General features: G+C 31.5%; 2 protein-coding genes across 2 annotated transcripts; both read right to left on the bottom strand.

The window, feature by feature from the left end:
- Window positions 1-7,264: 7,264 nt before the first annotated feature.
- LOC120089389 (G-type lectin S-receptor-like serine/threonine-protein kinase LECRK3) lies at window positions 7,265-9,979 on the bottom strand. The gene has a single exon (XM_039046841.1). The coding sequence runs from the start codon at window positions 9,928-9,930 to the stop codon at window positions 7,507-7,509; it is 2,424 nt and encodes an 807-aa protein (XP_038902769.1). The 5' UTR covers window positions 9,931-9,979; the 3' UTR covers window positions 7,265-7,506.
- A 3,802-nt stretch (window positions 9,980-13,781) lies between these two features.
- On the bottom strand, window positions 13,782-16,430 carry LOC120089254 (G-type lectin S-receptor-like serine/threonine-protein kinase LECRK3). Its single transcript, XM_039046676.1, has one exon. It carries the CDS (start codon window positions 16,331-16,333, stop codon window positions 13,889-13,891), a length of 2,445 nt encoding a protein of 814 aa, XP_038902604.1. The 5' UTR covers window positions 16,334-16,430; the 3' UTR covers window positions 13,782-13,888.
- Window positions 16,431-20,469: the final 4,039 nt, after the last annotated feature.

Genomic DNA, 20,469 nt, shown 5'->3' with positions numbered 1-20,469 from the left:
GAAATATATGAAGGAGACAAACTTCTTCTTGTCTTTGCTCATACCTAGTACAAAATCTCCTGGAAGGAAATTGATGTTTACTTGCAGCTGTTGAATGAAGATTTGAAAGAATTATGGACTATTGGTGTGCAAACTTATGATTATGTTATCAATGAGTTTTTTCAACTATATGCGGCCTTATTATGGACTATTAATGACTTCTTTACGTACGATGACTTGTCTGGGTGGAGTACAAAAGGTTATCAAGCATGTTCCATATACAAAGAAGATAAATCGTCTTTCAGGATAAGAGGGAAAATAACATTCATGGGACTTTAATGTTATCTTCTAGAGAATCATAGTTGGCGTAGAAGTAGGCAACATGATAGAAAAGTTGAACATAGACCGCCTCCAGATGTAATGAATGGAGAAGAAATCTTACAACAAATAAATATGTCGAACTTTCCTGTCTTTAGCAACATCCATTGAAGAAAGATAAAAAAAAAAGAAAACAAATTCTAAATTGGAATAAGAAAAGTATTTTTTTTCCAACATCCATATTGGTCCAGACTATTATTACGAAATAAATTGGATGTAATGCATAATGGAAAAAATATATATGCGACAACTTGGTAGGCACATTTTTAAATATAGAAGGAAAAACGAAGGATACAACAAATGCTCGGTTAGACCTACAAGATTTGAAGATAAGAAAGGACTTACACTCGATACAAGTCAGTAACAGATTTGTAAAGCCACATGTAGCATATAAATTAACTAATAGTGAATGGATTGTGGTTTGTAAGTTTTTGAAGTCAGTGAAATTTTCTCATGGATTCATGTCTAATATATCACGATGTGTGAATGATAAAGATGGAAAAATATCGGGGCTGAAAACACACGACTGCCATGTTTTGCTTCATAGACTGCGCTTTAAGGTATTCGAGCATACTTACCGAAGAACGTGTCCACTGTAATTGTTGAATTGTGTGTATTATTTCGTTATTTATGTGCAAAAACAATATGTGTAAGTGATTTGAATCGACTACAAGCAGACATCATAGTCATACTTTGTAAGTTGGAGAAAATATTGTCATCAGCCTTCTTCAATGTAATGGTATACCTTCCCCTTTATCTATCATATGAAACCAAAGTAGTGGGTCTGGTTAGTTACAATTGGATGTATCCTATTGAAAGAAGTTTATGAACATTAAAAAAAATTGTACAGAATAAAACACGTCCTGAGGGTTCTATAGCGGAAGCATATGTAATGAATGAATCATAGAACTTTTGTTCGTGATATCTAACTGAGATTGAAACGAGATTTAATAGAGATGAATGAAATGATGATAACAGTCCCGATCATGAGATATTTTGCGAATTTGAATTATTTAAGCAGAGGGTACGACCATTAGGGGCGTCAACTTTACGGACACTATCAACAAAGGAAAGCGTATCGCATATTGGTACATTCTCAACAATTGTAAAGAAATAACAGATTATCATAAGTACATTTCAAACTTTATAATTTTCTAACTTCTACGATAAATTCTTTGATATAACTTTCTAATGATCAATTATAAGAAACTCTTGAGGTTAATTCATCGTGAAGCTCAAAGTGCCTCCAACTTATATATAAGACATCGACACAAATTTCTCGATTCATTCAGATCTCAGGTATATATAGTATTGGAAGTTGAGATGTGATTCAGTTTTTAGTTATTTTAACGTATAATAAATTATCAGGTTCTACAATTGTGCGAGAGAGATCTCTCTGATAATTTCTTTTCACTTGCAATGGGACCTTCGTCTGAGGTGGGCTCTTACAATGGATGCATTGTTAACATGTTAGATTTCACAATGTAGAGCATGATAATCGTTGAGCTACATAAAATAGTGGAGTCCTGGTGGCCTGGGAGATTAGTGGGAATGGAAGTGTTGATAATAATTTCTATGGTGTCGTAGACAAAGTATTAGATTTTCAATATGCGAAGAGAAGACGTGTTTTTATGTTCAAGTGTAGATGGTTTGACATAGATAACAACAAAAATAATAGGATACACGTGGAGTTAGGATACAAATCAATCAACACATCTCGATTTTGGTATGTTGATGAGCCTTTCATTTTTTCTATCCAAGCACAACAAGTCATTTACCTCAACGACATAAAATATGCTAGCAACTGGAAAGTTGTTCATGTAGTCCAAAATAAACGAATATGGGATGCACCAGAAGTGAAGGATGTTGAAAATGAACAACTGGATTTAAAGAAATTTTCGGTGGAGTTCAAGTGGATGAATCAATTTAGGAGGTTACTTTATGTAGAGTCGATGTTGATCTTACAGTTGTGGAACAAACAATTATTCGGCATGCTGATCATGACTTCATAAATGATGATGAAGAAAAATTATCTCCCAATAACAGTTCACTTACTAATGAATAATTTGATTTAGATGATGATGATGACTAATCATGTATCTACTCAATTCTCTTTCTCTATTTACACATATTTAATATTGATTCTATATTGTTTTATATTTTTGTGTTTGTATAGATACGATATCAACCTCTAATAGGCAACATGAGGTAGAGGAAGAATTTCAGAAGCAAGTGATATATCTAGGCATCACGGGATCTTCTGTGGGTGACACTTTAGGTTAGTATTCATATGCATCTTCTACTGACTGAAATATATCCTAAAATGTTTTAATTTTTTATTCCTCAGATAGTAGCTCTTGCATCCACTCGGAGGAAAAGTGAGCATTCACGGAATATCAAGTTGGAAAAATATGTCAAAAAATATGGGAGAATTCCAATTGTGATCAAAGAAGGAGAGAAGAAGCCTATTTGTCAACATTCTGTATGATTTGGTAATGCAATTGGTGTTGACATCAGATCTGCATTTCCAGTACAATGTTATACTTTCGCTGATGTTCCAAATGAATTTGTAGAATTGGCTAAGAGTCAATTGTTGGTAAGTTTATAAGTTTGTTATTTTAGATTGTCATAAATATCATATATGCTAATGATTCCTTAATTCTTTTGTAGCCTCATTTCGTGCTTGATTTATCCAATCAAACACTTAATAATTTTATCAAACATCAAATGCAAAACTCGTTCAAAGAATTCAGAGCAGATTTACACAAACATTACAAGAAATGTAGAAACCCTCAGCAAGCACGTGCAAACCTGATTAGTTGGCTTAAGAATAGACCATTTGTTTAACAGTATCCAGAGTGAAGAATTCCAGATTATAATAATTGAGGATGTCTATCATTTACTTCATTTACTAATACAAAATATCTTTTTAATTTTTCTTGTTTGAATGTAGGAAATGTTGGAGACGAATAGGAAGAATGGAGAGAAATTATTGTTCTAGCAAATTCAATTTGAGCTACAGGAAAAATAAGGTCGAGAAGTAGAAAGTGTTGACCTATTTAAAGAAACACACTCTAAAGGTGGTAAATTCGTGAATCAGGCAACTGAGGATGCACATGTAATAAATTTTGTTTTATTTTCATTTTGTTTTTCATTTGTAAGTTCAGTCACTCGTACTTACACACTTAATTAATATGTGCAGAATCAAATATTAGAATTACAATTCAAGCCCACTCCATAAGGTTCCCAACCACTAATAGGGGACGAAATTTGTGAGATGATTTTGGGTAGACTCGGTCATGTAAAAGGCCTAGGTTGGGGCCCTAAACCTAAGTTAAGAAGGGGTAGCAGCTCATCGAGTTCATCATATACTCAAGGAATGGAAAGTAGGGAGGTGTGGGAATTGAAAGCCTATGTCGAATAGTCTCAATCGAGGATTGAGAAACTTGAAGACGTTAAAAAACAAATGAAAGAGCATCATGCAAGACAAATGAAAAAAATGAAAAAAAATGATTAAAGATATGATACGATCATAGAGAGAAGTGCCATCGAATTAGGTATGATTATTTCATTATTTAGTTGGCTAATATGTTGCTAGCCTACAGTTATGGTAGCAAAGTAATTATGCCTTACCAGTAGCTTTATGATAATGAATTGTTGGCTATCCTGCAGTTATGGTAGCCAAACAATTGGATTTTGATATGTTTTCTGGAGTTTTTATGTGTTTGTGGATGTTTTGAAATTTGAATGTTGTGTGGGGTCGGTTGAGATTAGTTATCTTCATTTTGAAGTTCAACTTGTGGTTTTTGTGTGTTTGTGGAGGTTTCAGGCTGAGAATATGTAGTTTTGGAAGTATGTTGATTTTCTTTGTTTTGTAGGATTGTAGGATTCATCTTATGGCTTTTGTTTTTTTGTGAAAGTTTATGAATTTTGAATGTTGTGTGGGATAGGTTGAGATTGGTTATTCATTTGGAGTTCAACTTGTGGTCTTTGTGTGTTTGTGGAGGTTTAAGATTGAGAAGATGTAGTTTTGAAAGTGTGTTGATTTTCTTTGTTTTGTAGGATTTATAGGATTGTAGGATTTTCTATTTTGTAGGATTGTAGGATTCACCGTATGGTTTTTGTTTGTTTTGTAGGATATTATTTTGAGATGATGTTGGAAATGTTGTTAGAGATGCTGTGTTGGAGATGATGTGTTGGAGATGCTGTGTTGGAGAATTTTTTCTTGGAGATGATGTTGAGAGTTCTTTCTTTTATGTATTTGTCAAGACATATTTTGTTTGTAGACCATTTTGCCAACTTTTCTGTAATAAAGAATACTTCAACTTTGTTTGTTTGTTTTGTTCCTTATGTGAATATTTTTTTTATTTTCTTAATGATGTTATACATTTTAGATCATTCAGATCAAATTAAAAAAAATCAAAAATTAAAAACTAAAAATTAAAAAAGGACTATCTTTCGATGAAAAACGTCGGGAGTTCCATGATCTCCCGACAGTTGGCTCCCAACGCATGTATAGATATTTTCGGGAGCTCCATGATCTCCTGTCGCCATATATTAAGCATCGGGAGTTTATGTCAACTCTTGACGACATATGTTGGTGCATCGGGAGATGTTCTCCCGATGGATATATCCTGACCAAACTCTTGACAACTAGTTTATCATCAAGAGTGGAACTCCCAACGTGAAAAGCATTGGAAAAGGGGTGTTTTCTTGTAATGGCTAGCCGTCTACACTTTTGAAATGCGATTTTGAACAAAATTCTCTCTACTTTTCTGATATCCTCTCTATATTTCTTCTTTACTACTCAATTAAGACCTCTCTAGATCATTATTTTATCTAGCATGTATCAAGGCTAAGGTACTATTATCTAGTTCGAGATTTAGGATCTATATCTTTATTTGTTATCTCATGAGATTATGAAGATTTGTTGTCTTGAAATTTTAATTGTCTATTGAATCTTCTCCTTGCTCTTATTTAATTGATTGAATGTGTTTGAGATAATTTGACAAATTAGTCAAGCATGTTTAATTCACAGTAATAGGTTTACACCTAATCCGTAATTGTTAGATTCTTAGATCGCCAAGTAGCCAAAGTTAAGTTAGAGTTGTATATTGATTTAGCTTTTCCAATCGAATAACATTCTTCTATCTGACTTAAGAGAAATTCACATCCAATACTTAGTTAGGTTGTTCCTAATTATTTAGTTCGTCTTAACAACTGTCTTGGACCTTAATGCTAACCAGTTTGCATGTTGAGGAGGCTTTTCCCCTAGGCCTAAGAATTAATTTGATTATTTGGACTTTCTTCTAGCTTTTCTAGAAGTGATTGGCTAAGTTAAAAACCGATTAAATTGCAAGGCACTTTTCTGATTAATTAATGATTGAGTGGGAAATTAGGAATAAATTTAATTTATCCCGAGCTAGGCTTTGTTTTATTGATAGTATCAATTTACTCAACATCGAATTTGTGTTTAATCATTACTGTTTTTAGTCAATTTCTCACAATTGAAACTAACTTACCAAAACCCCCTTTGGTTACGTACAATAGGTAATTTAGTATGAAAATTGACCAGCTCTCTAAGGATTGAACCGTTACTACCTTAATACTACGAAATTAGAGTAGGAAATGGAACAATTATTTGACCGAATCGAAAGTCTCGACAACTTTATGATTTATCAAATTATAACTTTGATTTCACATGCTATCTATTTTACTTTCATAGAGCCAATTTTTGTATACTATGTATTTGTATTTGTATTTGTTACTTTTATAGAGTCATAAAGTAGAAACTTTGTTTTGCTATTTTTTTCCCCCATTAATTTTGCTTATATTTGCTCGGATATGTAGTATTTGTGGTTTTTACGGGGACTGTTTTTCACTCTCATATGGTTATATATATATTAATAATTGCTTCAATTGATTTATTTTCGTTAAATCTTTATTTATTAATAGCAATAAGTACTATGTATTTATATGTCTAAACTCATTATCACCAATGGGATTTCTTCTTTTAGAAACATATATGAGGTAGATGACGATGGAAGGTATTGCCACCATTTTGATGGCCAATAAACAACAAGTATGACTGATCTCCATTTACTCAATTTTACAAATTAAGAATACATCTGATTGAGAACTTGGCAGATATAAGATTTGACATCAAGTTTCCACTCAAGACTAATAGGAGAAGTGGAATAAAGGTCAAAATGTTTGCTCTCTCAAATGGTGATGGTATGCAAAGAAACTTTTCAGAGAGAATTTACCTACCACATATTTGTGGTACAAACTTTCTTCTTAAAATTCAAATATGTAGAAACAGTGTATTTTTAGTTTACATTTTTAAAAAATAATAAAATTTTCCAATGTCTTAGATATTTTTTATTATTTAAAAAACACTTTTTTATTGTTTACATGATCATATTTTATATTTTATTTGCTTTGATTATTTTAGTTAATTAGATTTTATTTTAAATAATCCTTGAAATTTGTTTGAAATAATATATTTTATTTGTTCTAGTTGATTTGGTTATTGAATTTAGTTAGACTTCCTTAAAAATACTCCATAGTTATAGGAATTTGTTTTTAATATTTTGTTTCAGTTCCATTTTATCCATTGATTATTAGATTAGATTTATTTTCATTCAATTTGATTTTATTGAATTAAAATAATATCGATTTTCGGGATGGGTAGATTGGTCTATTTTGAATTAGATAAATTAAAGAATATAGGTATTTAGACATTTATTAAATAAAAATTAGAATTAGACATTTTTCAAAAACGTTTTTTTTTTTTTTTTTTTTTTTTTTTTTTTTTTTTTAAAAAAAAAATTTAGACATTTGTCTGTTGCCCCCTTTTTTAATTAGAGATGTACTTTGTGGCTTACGGAGTAAAATGGAGAAACAATTTTTAGTGATGGACCCTCCAAAGTAATCAAATGGTCATATATCAATATTTTTAAATAATGGTCAAATTTCAAAATCATGCTGCTATTCGACCACCTACTGCAATTTTCTTAAAAAGAACAAGTTTAGATGTGCATCTTATTATTTATTAATGGAAGACAATTATGTTAGTGAATTGCAGTGATAAATGAAATGGGTGAGGCACATAAGAAACTTCAACACCACCTTAAAAAAAAGAAAGCATTAGGAAATTGTACTAGTGAAGGACGATGGGCCAGGAGGAAAAGAGACTTCAATAGCACCTTCCAACATTTGTAAAACTTTCTTCATGGTGGGCCTTAGGGATACTTCCTCTTGAATGCACCAAATTGCTATCATCACAAACTTCTTTACCCTCTTCAAGTCAATCTTTGCTTCCTCATCATTTTCTACCAACATCTCTATTTTCTTCTCTTTGAAGCAGTCATAAGCCCAATCTGCCAGCACCATTTGTTCTTCATTCTCTGCTTTCTCTTCGAAACTCCTTCTACAACATATAATCTCCAACAACAATATTCCAAAACTGTAAACATCAACCTTCACTGTGATGGGGAGGCCTCTAAACCACTCTGGAGCTACATATCCTTTGGTTCCTCTAATTACAGTCAGAGTTCGAGTTTGATCTTTTTTCAAAAGTTTTGCCAGACCAAAGTCTGCAATCCGTGCGGTAAATGAGTCATCCAGAAGGATGTTATGTGGCTTAATATCACAATGAATTGTCTGAGTGCTGCACTCTTCGTGTAGATAACATAGTCCTCTTGCTGTCCCTAAAACAAGTTGAATTCTAGTATACCAACTTGGTTTCGAATTCCCAAAAAGGAAATCTACAAGTGACCCATTATGCATGAACTCATACACTAACATTCTATGTTCTCCTTCATTGCAAAACCCAAGTAATCGAACTAAGTTCTTATGGTTTGTTCCAGCAATAGCGCTTACTTCAGCTTTAAATTCTCGGTCTCCCTCTTGCACCACATTGTCTAACTTTTTAATAGCCACCAAGTTATTGTTGTCTTCAGAGTCAATAATCCCTTTATAAACAGTAGAAAAAGAGCCATGCCCCAACTGGTGAATGAATCCATTTGTGGCCTTGTTGAGCTCTTCATAGCTGAAGATCCTCAAATTCACACATAAAATGGAAGGATCTTCTTGAACAAGCTTTGATTTCCTAATTTTCCTAAGTCGGTAGCTAACGAATAAAGTGAAAAGGAATAAAAGGAAATTGAGAAATACAGAGCTTCCTAATAGAACTGATCCAACGACGACTATAGTAGATTTATGTATAAGATTATTAGGTTGGAATGTAGAGTTTTGTTTCCTAATTTTGAGAAGTGCTCTTCCGCCAACACTAGGGTCCATTCGTCCATCAGCTAGAGGAAACCTCTTCTTCGAACATTCACCATTTTTGAAAGTGGCAACTGCACAAAAACAATCGTTCAAACATTCGTTTCTACACCATTCCTCACTTACTGGTTTGAAAAAGCCATAATCAGCCTGAGGCCAATTGGTATTTTCCAAAGCAACAAATTCGAAGTTATCAGTTTCAGGAAATGATTGATCGCAACTATGAGCAATAAAGTTGGGTTTACAACCCTTGATCTCATCATTTGGATCAAGTAAAACATAGCCAGGTGGACAAGTGCAAAATGGTCTCTGGTCATTCCCAAGTCTACAGTAACTATTGAATCCACACACTCCACTTCCCCACCCACCATGCACCATGGTACAAATGTTTATAGAGTCTGACACTTGAGACCAAGCTTTAGCCATAGACGAATTATGTGTGGGCTTTGGGTAAACATACATTCTAAAAATCCCATCATGCTCAAGAATCGCCCGAAGGTAAAAATTTTGTGGCGTAAGGGTATTTGATACCACAGTTATGAGAATAGTATTATTGTTTGAAATGACATCAATAGAGCCAGAGAGGTTGAAAACAAGTTGGAAGCCAGAGCCTATTGTGTTACTTGCCCAGTAAGCCTTACTTACTATATCCAAAGGGAATGCTCTGGGGTAAAGCACAAGATTCCCATCACTTTGCATCCGAAGTTGAAACCTTCCATTCTTATAATTGGTTTCTGAATAACGAGCAACAAGAAATCCGCCCATATTCAAAGTTTGTGATGGTAAAATCGTATCGGTAGGCACATCAAAGCTTTGCCATAAAATTTTAGAATTAGTTGCAGCCAACACAAAGTTGCCACTATCAAGCATCGCAGCATAGGAAACAGATTGATTAGTACTTCCAGAGGAACTTGACGTCCATATTTGATTGCCTCTAGGATCGTTCAGCACAAGTTGCCCACCACCAGTAAATTGAATTGTGGATCCTTTAGGTGCCAATTTATCGCGATTTGCTGACCATACCACCGTTTTTTCTTCAATTTTATTGAACCAAATGGCCAATAAAAAGCCTTTACTTTCCAACTGTAGAAATCCAAAAGCGAACTCACCAAATTGGGAGGTCCAATAGAGGTGATTTTGTTCCGTTGCTGTGAGAGATGAACCCAGAGTTACATTTTTATAAGGCTCAGAAAACGAACAAGTTGGTAAACCAAGAAGAAAAACAAGAAGGCAGTGAAGAAAGGGTGGTAAGAGAAAGTAAGATGATTTGTTTTGAAAAGCCATAAGCCAAAGAAGGCAGCCTTTGTGAAGAAGAATGGTGTGATAACAGTCCAAATATATAATCTTTTTTTTTTCTTTTGACAAACTTTCCAACTTATTTTTTACCAAGTCTGATTAGAAGAATTGTCCTGATAACAGTAGTTGAGAGACTTGTTGGTTTACCACAGCTTTTTAGAGAGGAAAAAAAAAAAAGAAAACCCAATTGGGAGACTTGGAATTTCTAGTCAACTGTGGTTCTGAAATTAAATGTTATATTTTGGTTTGACATAATCAAAAATAATAAATGAGGGGAGAGATATTGTTAGTAGAATTTATGGATAACTCTTGTGTCTTTGTTTTTCATTTCTCTCAAAAGATGATATCATATATCATTGATCGAAGATAATTATATCCTCAGTTATATAACATGAATCTTCTCCTTACATATCTAATGTGGGACTATTGTCACACTAAATGTAAAGATTTGAACTCTAAACTTTTGTAAATGTGTCAATTAACACTTTCATTATAGGAATTTATTCTAAGAATATCATGTAAGATTTACGATTGTATCAATTAAACTCCTACATTATCTTAAGTGAATTAATGTAAACTTTATTTGGTTTACGGTTGAAAATAGTTCATGCTTAAATTTTATACATGTAGACTTCTTTAATGATATATTAACAAAATGGACTATTAAAATTGACTAATTCATTCAAATATAAAAATTTAGTAATATAATTGATAAAATTATAACCTCATATGATGTTTATTGACCGAGCATAGTAATGGATGATTTAAATTTAAATTAACTTATTCACTTTTCAAAATTTAAATGGATATAATTGTTAATTTTTTTTTTTTAGAATATGTGAGGTCAGAGATTGACCCCACATCTTGAAGTTGATAGTACTATATTCATGATAACGGACTCGTGTTGACGTTAAGATTTTAATTGATATAATCTTCAAAATTTTTAATATAAATTGATATAACTTCTTTTTAAAAACAAAACTGATTCAATTGGAAAGACTTAAAATTTCTAGTCAACTTTGGGCGTTAAATTAAATTTAATGTTTCAGATTGACAGTAAAAAAATAGTGGTGTTCCTGGGTTTGGTTGAAGAACTTTTTAGATCCAATCCAATTGTTTTGGTTGTAAATTTTTTCAAGCCAAATAACCCTATTAGAAAATGAAACCAATCCAACCCAACCATGAAATATTTGGGTTGGGTTGGTTCGGATTACTCGATTCATTTATTTATTTTTTTTATAAAAGTAAGTAAAATGTTAAATGTAAAAATTCAATTTAACTATTTTCATATATGAATTAAAATTAACAACTCAATTTCAATTTATACAATATATAATCTTTTTTCAAAGTGAAAAAAAACTATTTTTAAGAGTTGTTGAAGAATAAATTGTCCAAAAACTGATAAAATTAAAAAAAAAATTAAAATAAATATATGTATATCTAATTGTACATAAGCAAAATAAAATTACATTTTAAAGTTAATAAAAAGTTCGGGTTGGTTTGGGTTATTTTAAGTGAACCATGAATCAACCAACCCATAAAATTTTCATTTATTTGAATCCAACCTAATCCAAAAGAATTCATAACTCAACCCAAACCGAATAAGTTGAGTTGGGTTGATCGGTTTTTTCAGATCATCGGATTTTTTTTAAAACACTCCTAGTAAAAAATAATAAATTGAGATGGGGAGATGTGCGGGTTAGGGAACTTTTATGATAAACTAGTAAGTCCTTAGAATAAATGTTTCTGAGAAAATCTATTTTTATCCTTAAGAGACCTTTAGGACAAGGAGCAGAATGAAGTATGTACTCTAGAGAATTGCAAACTTATGAGATCTCCACTCTAAAAAGTTAATAAGATATAAAATTAAGGAAAAAATATATATTTATTTTTAAAATGTTACAAACTCATATCTTAATTATTGAGTTTGGTTTCAATTTAGTTAATAGGTTTCAAAATGTTGTAGAACCATATGAAATTGTTATTGCCTGAATCCCCTCAACCGAATTCATCTCTATTTGTATACAAGAATTTAATGATAATAATAGCTTCTTGGCTCTTGAACGTGTAATAGTCCTGGAAGTAACACGAGAACGTCTTGGTTCCTATAAGTTGAGATCAAGATTCAAAAAATCAAATTTGACATTCAATAGCTCATACATTTCCCTACATCCTTTGCGACCTTGGCACTAGTACACTATAGAAACACATTCATATGACATATGGATAATTACAATGGATACATAGATCTAGTGGTTGATTAAAAACCACTTTCAACTCAAGATCTCATAAATCTCATCAATTCTAATACAACATTCCTCAAATCAAGGGTGTATCTTTGGTTTGGTTGGGTTGTGACTTTTTGTTGGATCATCCAAAAATTCGGGTCAGTTAAGTTGGCAATCCAAACGACCGTCTCCAACCCAACACAACCTTCAAATTTTGGGTTGGGTTGGGTTGTTTGATTATTGTTGTTTTTTTCTTATTAATTTAAAATACTTAAATTTATTTACAACACATATCTAATAACTAAAATAGTATAAAACTAAATTCTTACATACTTATCTTTAATATCTATTAAAAATCTTATAAAAAAACAAACAGTCTTAAAAGAAAAATATAAAAAATTCACAAATTCTTTAATTCTAAAAGAAATATATATATATAAATAAATAATGTACAGGAAAAATCTTTTAAATAGAAATCTGATAAATATTTATACTTTATAAGAAAAAATTCTAAAAATACTCTCGTAACCTTTTGTTATAAAGTGTAAAGACTTTTAAATATTTTTTATATTTAAAAAGATCCATAGTATATATATAATTTAGATTGGGTTGAGTCAACCCAATTTTTTTTTTATTCAATCCTAGACCTAACCCAACCAAAAAATAAAACTAACCAAACTCAGCCTTATAGTTTGGCTTGGATAGTGTGGATTGTTCGGATTGTCGAGTCATTTAAACACCCCTAATCATTACCCTCTTTCTTTTTTTAACAACATTTTTCGAATCATGCTAAAAATCACACTCTTTCTGAAACAATATTTCATAAACTTCATCAATTTTAAAATAAATGTAAAATATCCTTTCAATTTTTCAAACATGATAAAAAATTTCTAAATTTTCAAATAATTTTTAGAAAATCTCAAACATTTCTAAAAGTCATAATCTCAACTAAACCATAATATTACTTAAAATTTCATCTACTATCTCCGAAAATTCATAACAATTTCTTTATAATCTTATATAATTGTAAAGCTAATGAAATTTCATAAAATTTAGTTGAATAATAAATAATTTTCTAAACGAGAATTCTCGAAAATAGAAAAATTAAGAAAATTATTTTAAAGAAATAGCAAAATTTTAATATTCTATGATAGAGACGAATAGAAATTTATGAGTGTCTTAGAAGTCTATCATTGATAGACGTTGATTGAAGTCTATCAATATCTATCAATATTTTTTTTTTTGTTATTTTTGTAAATAGTTTTATTTTCTATCTATAGAATTTTTTTCCTTTTTTAATTTAACCATCACGGTTTTATTTCACTAATTTTTTTAATCACGTCATCGAAATCTTCAACGGACATGTGAAATAATAATTTACCATGGTGTAAAGACTTTGAATCACCAATTAAAGCATAACATCGTCACTTTTATAACAGTGAACCTTAATATTTGTCAATTTTTTTTTTTTTTATGGATTCAAGTTTAATTCGACCATGTCTTTGGTTTTATTCTCTCTCCATTGAGTTCTCTGTGTACCTTAATAAACTTTTCAATGGTAAAATAATGTATTATTTTGTTCCACTATTCATCGTCCTGTGAGATGAGACGTAAAATACCATTCTCTTTTATAGTTTGAGCTTTATTAACTCGCGATTATTGAAAAAAAAAAGTCTGACCGACAAAATAATTTAAGGTAAGCAATAGAAAAGAAAGTATTATGAAATTGAACTAATAAAGGAAGATGGGTGAGGGGGAAAGGAGACTTCGATAGCACCTTCCATCATCTGTAAAACTTTCTTCATGGTGGGCCTTAAGGATGGTTCCTCTTGAATGCACCAAATTGCTATCATTACAAACTTCTTTACCCTCTTCAAGTCCATCTTTGCTTCTTCATCATTTTCTACTAACATCTTCACTTTCCTTTCTTTGAAGCAGTCATAAGCCCAATCTGTTGGCACCATTTGTTCTTCATCCTCTACTTTCTCCTCGAAACTCCTTCTACAACATATAATTTCCAACAACAATATCCCAAAACTATAAACATCAACCTTCATTGTGATGGGGAGACTTCTAAACCATTCTGGAGCTACATATCCTTTGGTTCCTTTGATTGTTGTCAGCGTTCGAGTTTGCTCTTTTTTCAAAAGTTTTGCCAAGCCAAAGTTTGCAATTCGTGCAGTATAAGAGTCGTCGAAAAATATGTTTTGAGGCTTAATATCACAATGAATGATTTGAATATTGCACCCTTCATGTAGGTAACATAGTCCTCTGGCCGTCTCTAAAACAACTTGAATTCTAGCATACCAATTTGGTTTCGAAGTCCCAAAAAGGAAATTTTCAAGAGACCCATTCTGCATGAACTCATACACCAACATTCTATGTTCTCCTTCATTGCAGAAACCATGCAATCGAACTAAGTTCTTGTGGTTTGTTTGGGCAATAGCGCTCACTTCAACCTTAAACTCTTGGTCTCCATCTCGCACCACATTGTTGAACTTTTTAATGGCCACCAAGTTATTGTTGTCTTCAGAGTTAATAATCCCTTTATAAATAGTAGTAAAAGAGTCATGCCCCAACTGTTGGATGAATCCACTTGTGGCCTTGTCGAGCTCTTCATAACTAAAGATCCTTAGATTCACACTTAGAATGGAAGGGTCTCTTTGAACAACCTTTGATTTCTTTTTTCTAAATCGGTAGCCAATGAATAAAGTGAGAAGGAATAAGATGAAATTTAGAAATACGGAGCTTCCTAATAAAATTGATCCAATGGCGACTATTGTAGTTTTATTCCTTTGATTCTGAACAAGATTATTAGGTTTGGAAGTAGAGTTTTGTTTTCTGACTTTGAGAAGAGATTTTTCACCAGCAACATTAGGATCCATTCTTCCAAAAACGAAAGGAAACCTCTTCTTCCAACATTCACCATTTCTGAAAGTGGCAAGTGCACAAAAACAATCATTCAAACATTCATTTCTGCACCATTCCTCACTTACTGGGTTGAAATTGGCGTAATCACCCTGAGGCCAATTCGTATTTTCCAAAGCAACAAATTCAAAGTCATTTGTTTCAGGAAAAGATTGATCGCAACTCTGAGCAAAAAAGTTGGGTTTACAACCCTTGATCTCATCGTTTGGATCAAGTAAAACATAGCCAGGTGGACAAGTGCAAAATGGCCTCTGATCATCTCCAAGCTTACAATAGCTATTAAAGCCACAAACTCCACTTCCCGTACCATCACTGACCATGATACAGATGTTTACAGGGTCTGACACTTGAGTCCAAGCTTTAGGCATAGATGAATTACTTGTCGTCTTTGGGTAAACATACAATCTAAAAATCGCATCATGCTCAAGAATCGCCCGAAGGTAATAATTTTGTGGTGAATAATGGATATTTGATACCACAGTTGTGAGAATGGTATTATTCTTTGCAATGACATAAATGGAACCAATGGGGTCGAAGACAAGTTGGAAGCCAGAGCCTGTAGTGTTACTTGCCCAATAAGCTATGTTTATTGTATCGAAAGGGAATGCAGCGGATGAAAGCACGAGATTCCCATCTGTTTGCATCAAAAGTTGAAATCTTCCACTAGAGAAACTGGTTTCTGAATAACGAGCGACAAGAACTCCCCTCATATTCAAAGTTTGTGATGGTAAAATTGTATCGGTAGGAGCATCGAAGCTTTGCCACAAAATTTCAGAATCAGAAGCAACCAACACAAAGTTGCCACTATCAAGCATCGCAGCATAGGAAACGGAACGATTAGTATTTCTATAGGAAGTTGGCGTCCATATTTGATTGCCTCCAGGATCGTTCAGCACAAGTTGATCACCACTAGTAAATTGAACTGTGGATCCTTTAGGTACCAATTTATCGCGATTAGCTGACCAAACCACAGTTTTGTCATGAATTTTGTTGAACCAAATGGCCAACAAAAAATCTTTACCATTCAATGGTAGAAACCCAAAAGCAAAATCACCATATTGGGAGACCCAGTAGGAGTTATTTTGTTCAGTTGCTTTGAGAGATGAACCTAGGGTTACATTTTTATAAGGCTGAGAAAACGAACAAATTGGTAAAACAAGAAAGAAAACAAAAACAAGAAGACAGTGAAGAAAGGATGGACAGAGAATGTAACATAATTTGTTTTCAAAAGCCATAAAGCCAAAGAAGGTAGCCCTTGTGAAGGCTGAAGAAGAATGGTTTCTTTTTCTTTTTGAGACAAAATATATAACCTTCTCTTTCCATCTTATATTTGACCCGGTCATATCAAATGAATATAAATCTTTTGTGATATAAAACAAACTTACCATTTTCTCCTCAGGACTAGAAATATATTACAAAACATCTCTACAAATCTATTCTTAGCTCCCCCTACTCACAACTTCATTTCTCTCACAAATTATTAAAAAGAAAAGAAAAAAAAAAAAACTAACCCAATTGAGAAATTTGAAATATCTCGTCCTAGTCAACCGCGTTCAGTAACATGTAAAAATATAAGAGGTTGTACCTAATTAAAAATTCACACATGTCAATTTTTTAATATTTAAAAACAAATCGTATAGAACTTAAATCTACAATATTTTAAAAAATATTAGAATATTTGACAATCACCAAAAATAATTTTTTAAATTTATTTTCAATATATATATATATATATATATATATTTATTTTGTCAAAAGTGTTTATCCGCCCCAAGTCTTTAAGTCTTTAAAAATTATATATTTTTGTTTGACACATATAGTAAAAAGTAACCAATTGAGAGGAGAGATGTTGGTCAGCACTCACCACAGCTTTGAGAGAGAGAGGGGAAAAAATAATTTCTTTTAAAGTGCGGTCCCTAATTTCAATGTTATTGGGCAGTTTAACATGATCAATTATATTCAATTCAGAGGACAGATGATTTTAGTGGAAAGGAAAAGTTTGGTAGTTGAAAGACTTGAAAATTCTAGTCAACTTGGGTCCGTCCATTAAATATTATGACACATTGTCAAACGTATTAAATGGTAAGGAAACATGTATGATGGTGAACAACGTCTTGTGCGTTTGGAATACCATTCCAAACTATCTGATTCAAAAAATAAGTTATTTAAAAATAAATAAATAAATAAAATATTTCACAACTATTCAAAATAGAATAAATACTTGAAATCATTTTTTTTTGTAAAAATAATTTTTAAGTGCTTAATGGTTTGTCTCGAGAAAATGTTAGAAATAACCTTTTTATGTTTTCACATTATAAAACTCTCTCTTTTTGAAAACTCGTTCAAATAATTTTTCTCGATGCATCTTGATGAGATCGACCACTGAGATTTAGTTAAAAAAATTATTTTTTCTAACTTATTTTGGGTCTTCTCGGTACATCTTGCCAGATTACATATTGAGATTTGCTAATTTTTTTATGTAATCTTCCAAAATCTTATAACAAAACTTTATATCTTTTCAAATTTTCTTCAAATTCAGTTATCTTTACTAAATACTATATCAAATAATTACGTAATTTTTCGAATCTTTAGCATAATTTTTGTTTTCACAATTATATGAATTTCCAAAACTCCAAATTGATTCACGATGATTGAACTATCATTTTTAAATTTTCCGAAATATCAAATTTTGTAAAAAAATTGGGCAATTTTCAGATATATATAGAATCTTGGTGTTAATGCTTCTTGAGATTCCACTGAGAAAGGTCAAATATATTGAATTTTGGTGTTAATTATGTCGAGGATTTCATCCAGAAAGCTCAAATATATAGAATCTCGGTGTATTTGATAGCTCTCAAAAAGAGCTATTATTTCTAGCTTTATTTAGGCTCGTTGTTGGATTTTATGTGTTTATTGTTTTATTTTGTAGGTACCGAGCAACAATGTAGTAGAATTGATCATTTGAAGCTGAATGGGGTCAATTTAATTGGACTCAATTTGAGCAATCGGACTTCAAAGGAGAAAAAATGACCAAAATACTGCTGGACAACGTTGAAATGCTCAACATTTGCTTAAGTCCAATGCTCGCCTGATGCATGAAGACCGAACGCTGATGTGCAGAGTAACGTTGCAACTCTGACAATAGCGTTGCAATGCTTTGAATACTTTGACGCTAATCATTTGCACGCGCGCGTTCCATCTTCAGTCCAAACGTAGGGCAGCGTTGCAACGCTGCGATTAATTCTATAAATTCATCTCTTCGGTTTTAGATCAAGTTTTATGTTGAAAATTCTTGGAGGTTGAAGGGATATGAACTTTGAGGCTATGGAGGCTGAGGAGGGGCTTTACTATCTTCTTTTCCTTTGATGTTTTTGGTAACATTAGGTTTGATTTATATTTTAGATTGTGTAAACAATGTATACTGGCTTGAACTTTGACATTTTTCTATGAATTTATGAGTTAATCTTCATCTAGTTTCTTGGATCAAGGGTTTTTGATGTCAATTTCGTGAAGTTTTATGTTTTTTAATTGATTCTTGCAATTCGGATTTGTGTTTTTCTTTGAATCTATTTAAATTCCCAAGCATATTATTGACTTGATTTTGAGGTGTTTTATCGTGCATGCAATCGATTCTCAGTTTCATCATAATTGCATGAATATCTTCTTTAAGTATATTTTTGCATATTAATGTATATATAAGCGTCATAATACGATAGTAAATTAGACATTTGATGGCATTCCTAGAACGTCTATTGATAGTTCAAAGTTAAATTTGGTTATTGAATATGGCTTTCCTGAAAATTAATCAACATAATTGAATCCTAAATCGTAATGCATGTATTTTTGGGTCTTGAAAATTAAGAGGTTAAGAAGAAAAAAAAAAAAAAAAAAAAAAAAAAAAAAAAAAAAAAAAGAGAAAACCAATTTATATGCTTAAATAAGGCTAGAAACTGATACTAGAAAAAGTTAAAAAAAAAAAAAAAAAAAGGTTTAAAACTTCAGAAAAAAAAGGACAGTTTAAACCGAAACCGACTGACTCGACCCTAAATCGAGCCGATCGTTTTAAGCATTTTTTTTATGAGTGGTTTTACTTTTATAAACTGAAGAGGGCGATTTTTGTGTGGTTTTCATAGAAAACCGACCTTGCTCGCCGATGCTCACCCCTAATTTTTGAAGAGATTAATATTTCAATAAGATATCATATGTGACTTGCTTAATCTTGAGTGAGTTGTTGAACTTTCTATCTATATAAGGACAGTCTTTTATTTTGATGGGTGAGAATGGCTAGATTCGTCGACTCAATATGGCTACTAATTAAGAGATTTTGTCCGAGTAGGTGCTTCACCCACGTCGCTAGCCAGAGAGGGGTCTAGTTTATAGTGGACTATTAACAGTTTGTTCATTAGAGGATGAAGTGTTGTACTTAAAGGTTTGACGTTTAACTTAGAGGTAAAACGTAGTAATTTTGACCTAGCTGTAGTTCATGATGTGATTTGTGAAGGATCGATTATTATTGATCAGTTATATCCATAAGACACAGAAATATATCTACAGTACAAAGAGATGCAGTTTGTAAGTCTTTAGTGGATGTGATCTGCAATTAATGAATTGTTGATTAATTAATTAAGAGTTTAGTTAATATAAATTGGCGTATCATTTGAGCTTCTAATCTACAGGTCCATTATGTCCCCTTACTAGCTCACTAAGAATAAAACAAAAAATAAATGGTTTTGGAATAATTTGAAGTGTTCAAATTATTTAAGGAAAATTCTATACTAATGTGATTAATATAAAGTATAATATATATTGATACATAGTTAATTATGAATATGATTTTAATTATGAATATGATTTATAATTAATACTATATATAAAAGATAAAAATATTTGAATGAGATTCAAATTAATATAATGTTACAATATATTGATGCATTATAATATATAGTTAATTATAAATATGATTTATAGTCAATACTATATAATAGAGAGTGATATATTTGAAAAAGATTCAAATATTAATTATTTTAATGCGATTCATATAAATACTATGGATTAAAACTAATATGAATAAAATTCATATTAAAACTATTTGTTATGTGAGAGAATATCATTTGAATATGATTCAAATGAAATTAAATATATGATATTTAATTAGTAATATTATTAATTAAAACTATATATATTCAAAAGTTTTTAGGCGTTGAAGAGATATGGAGTCATAACTCCCCTCCTTAAACTCTTTCACATTAAATTCTCATTTCGGTTATTCTATAAGAGTTATAGAAAACAAAGATAAATAATTCTCAATCTCTATCTAGTATTCTTTCAGTAATTTCTTTCCTTCTCCAAAAATCAAGAGGATCCCATAATC

This window comes from Benincasa hispida, chromosome 10 (assembly GCF_009727055.1).
Source record: "Benincasa hispida cultivar B227 chromosome 10, ASM972705v1, whole genome shotgun sequence".
NCBI classification, from domain to species: domain Eukaryota; kingdom Viridiplantae; phylum Streptophyta; class Magnoliopsida; order Cucurbitales; family Cucurbitaceae; genus Benincasa; species Benincasa hispida.
This window is presented reverse-complemented; position numbering and strand designations above follow the sequence as displayed.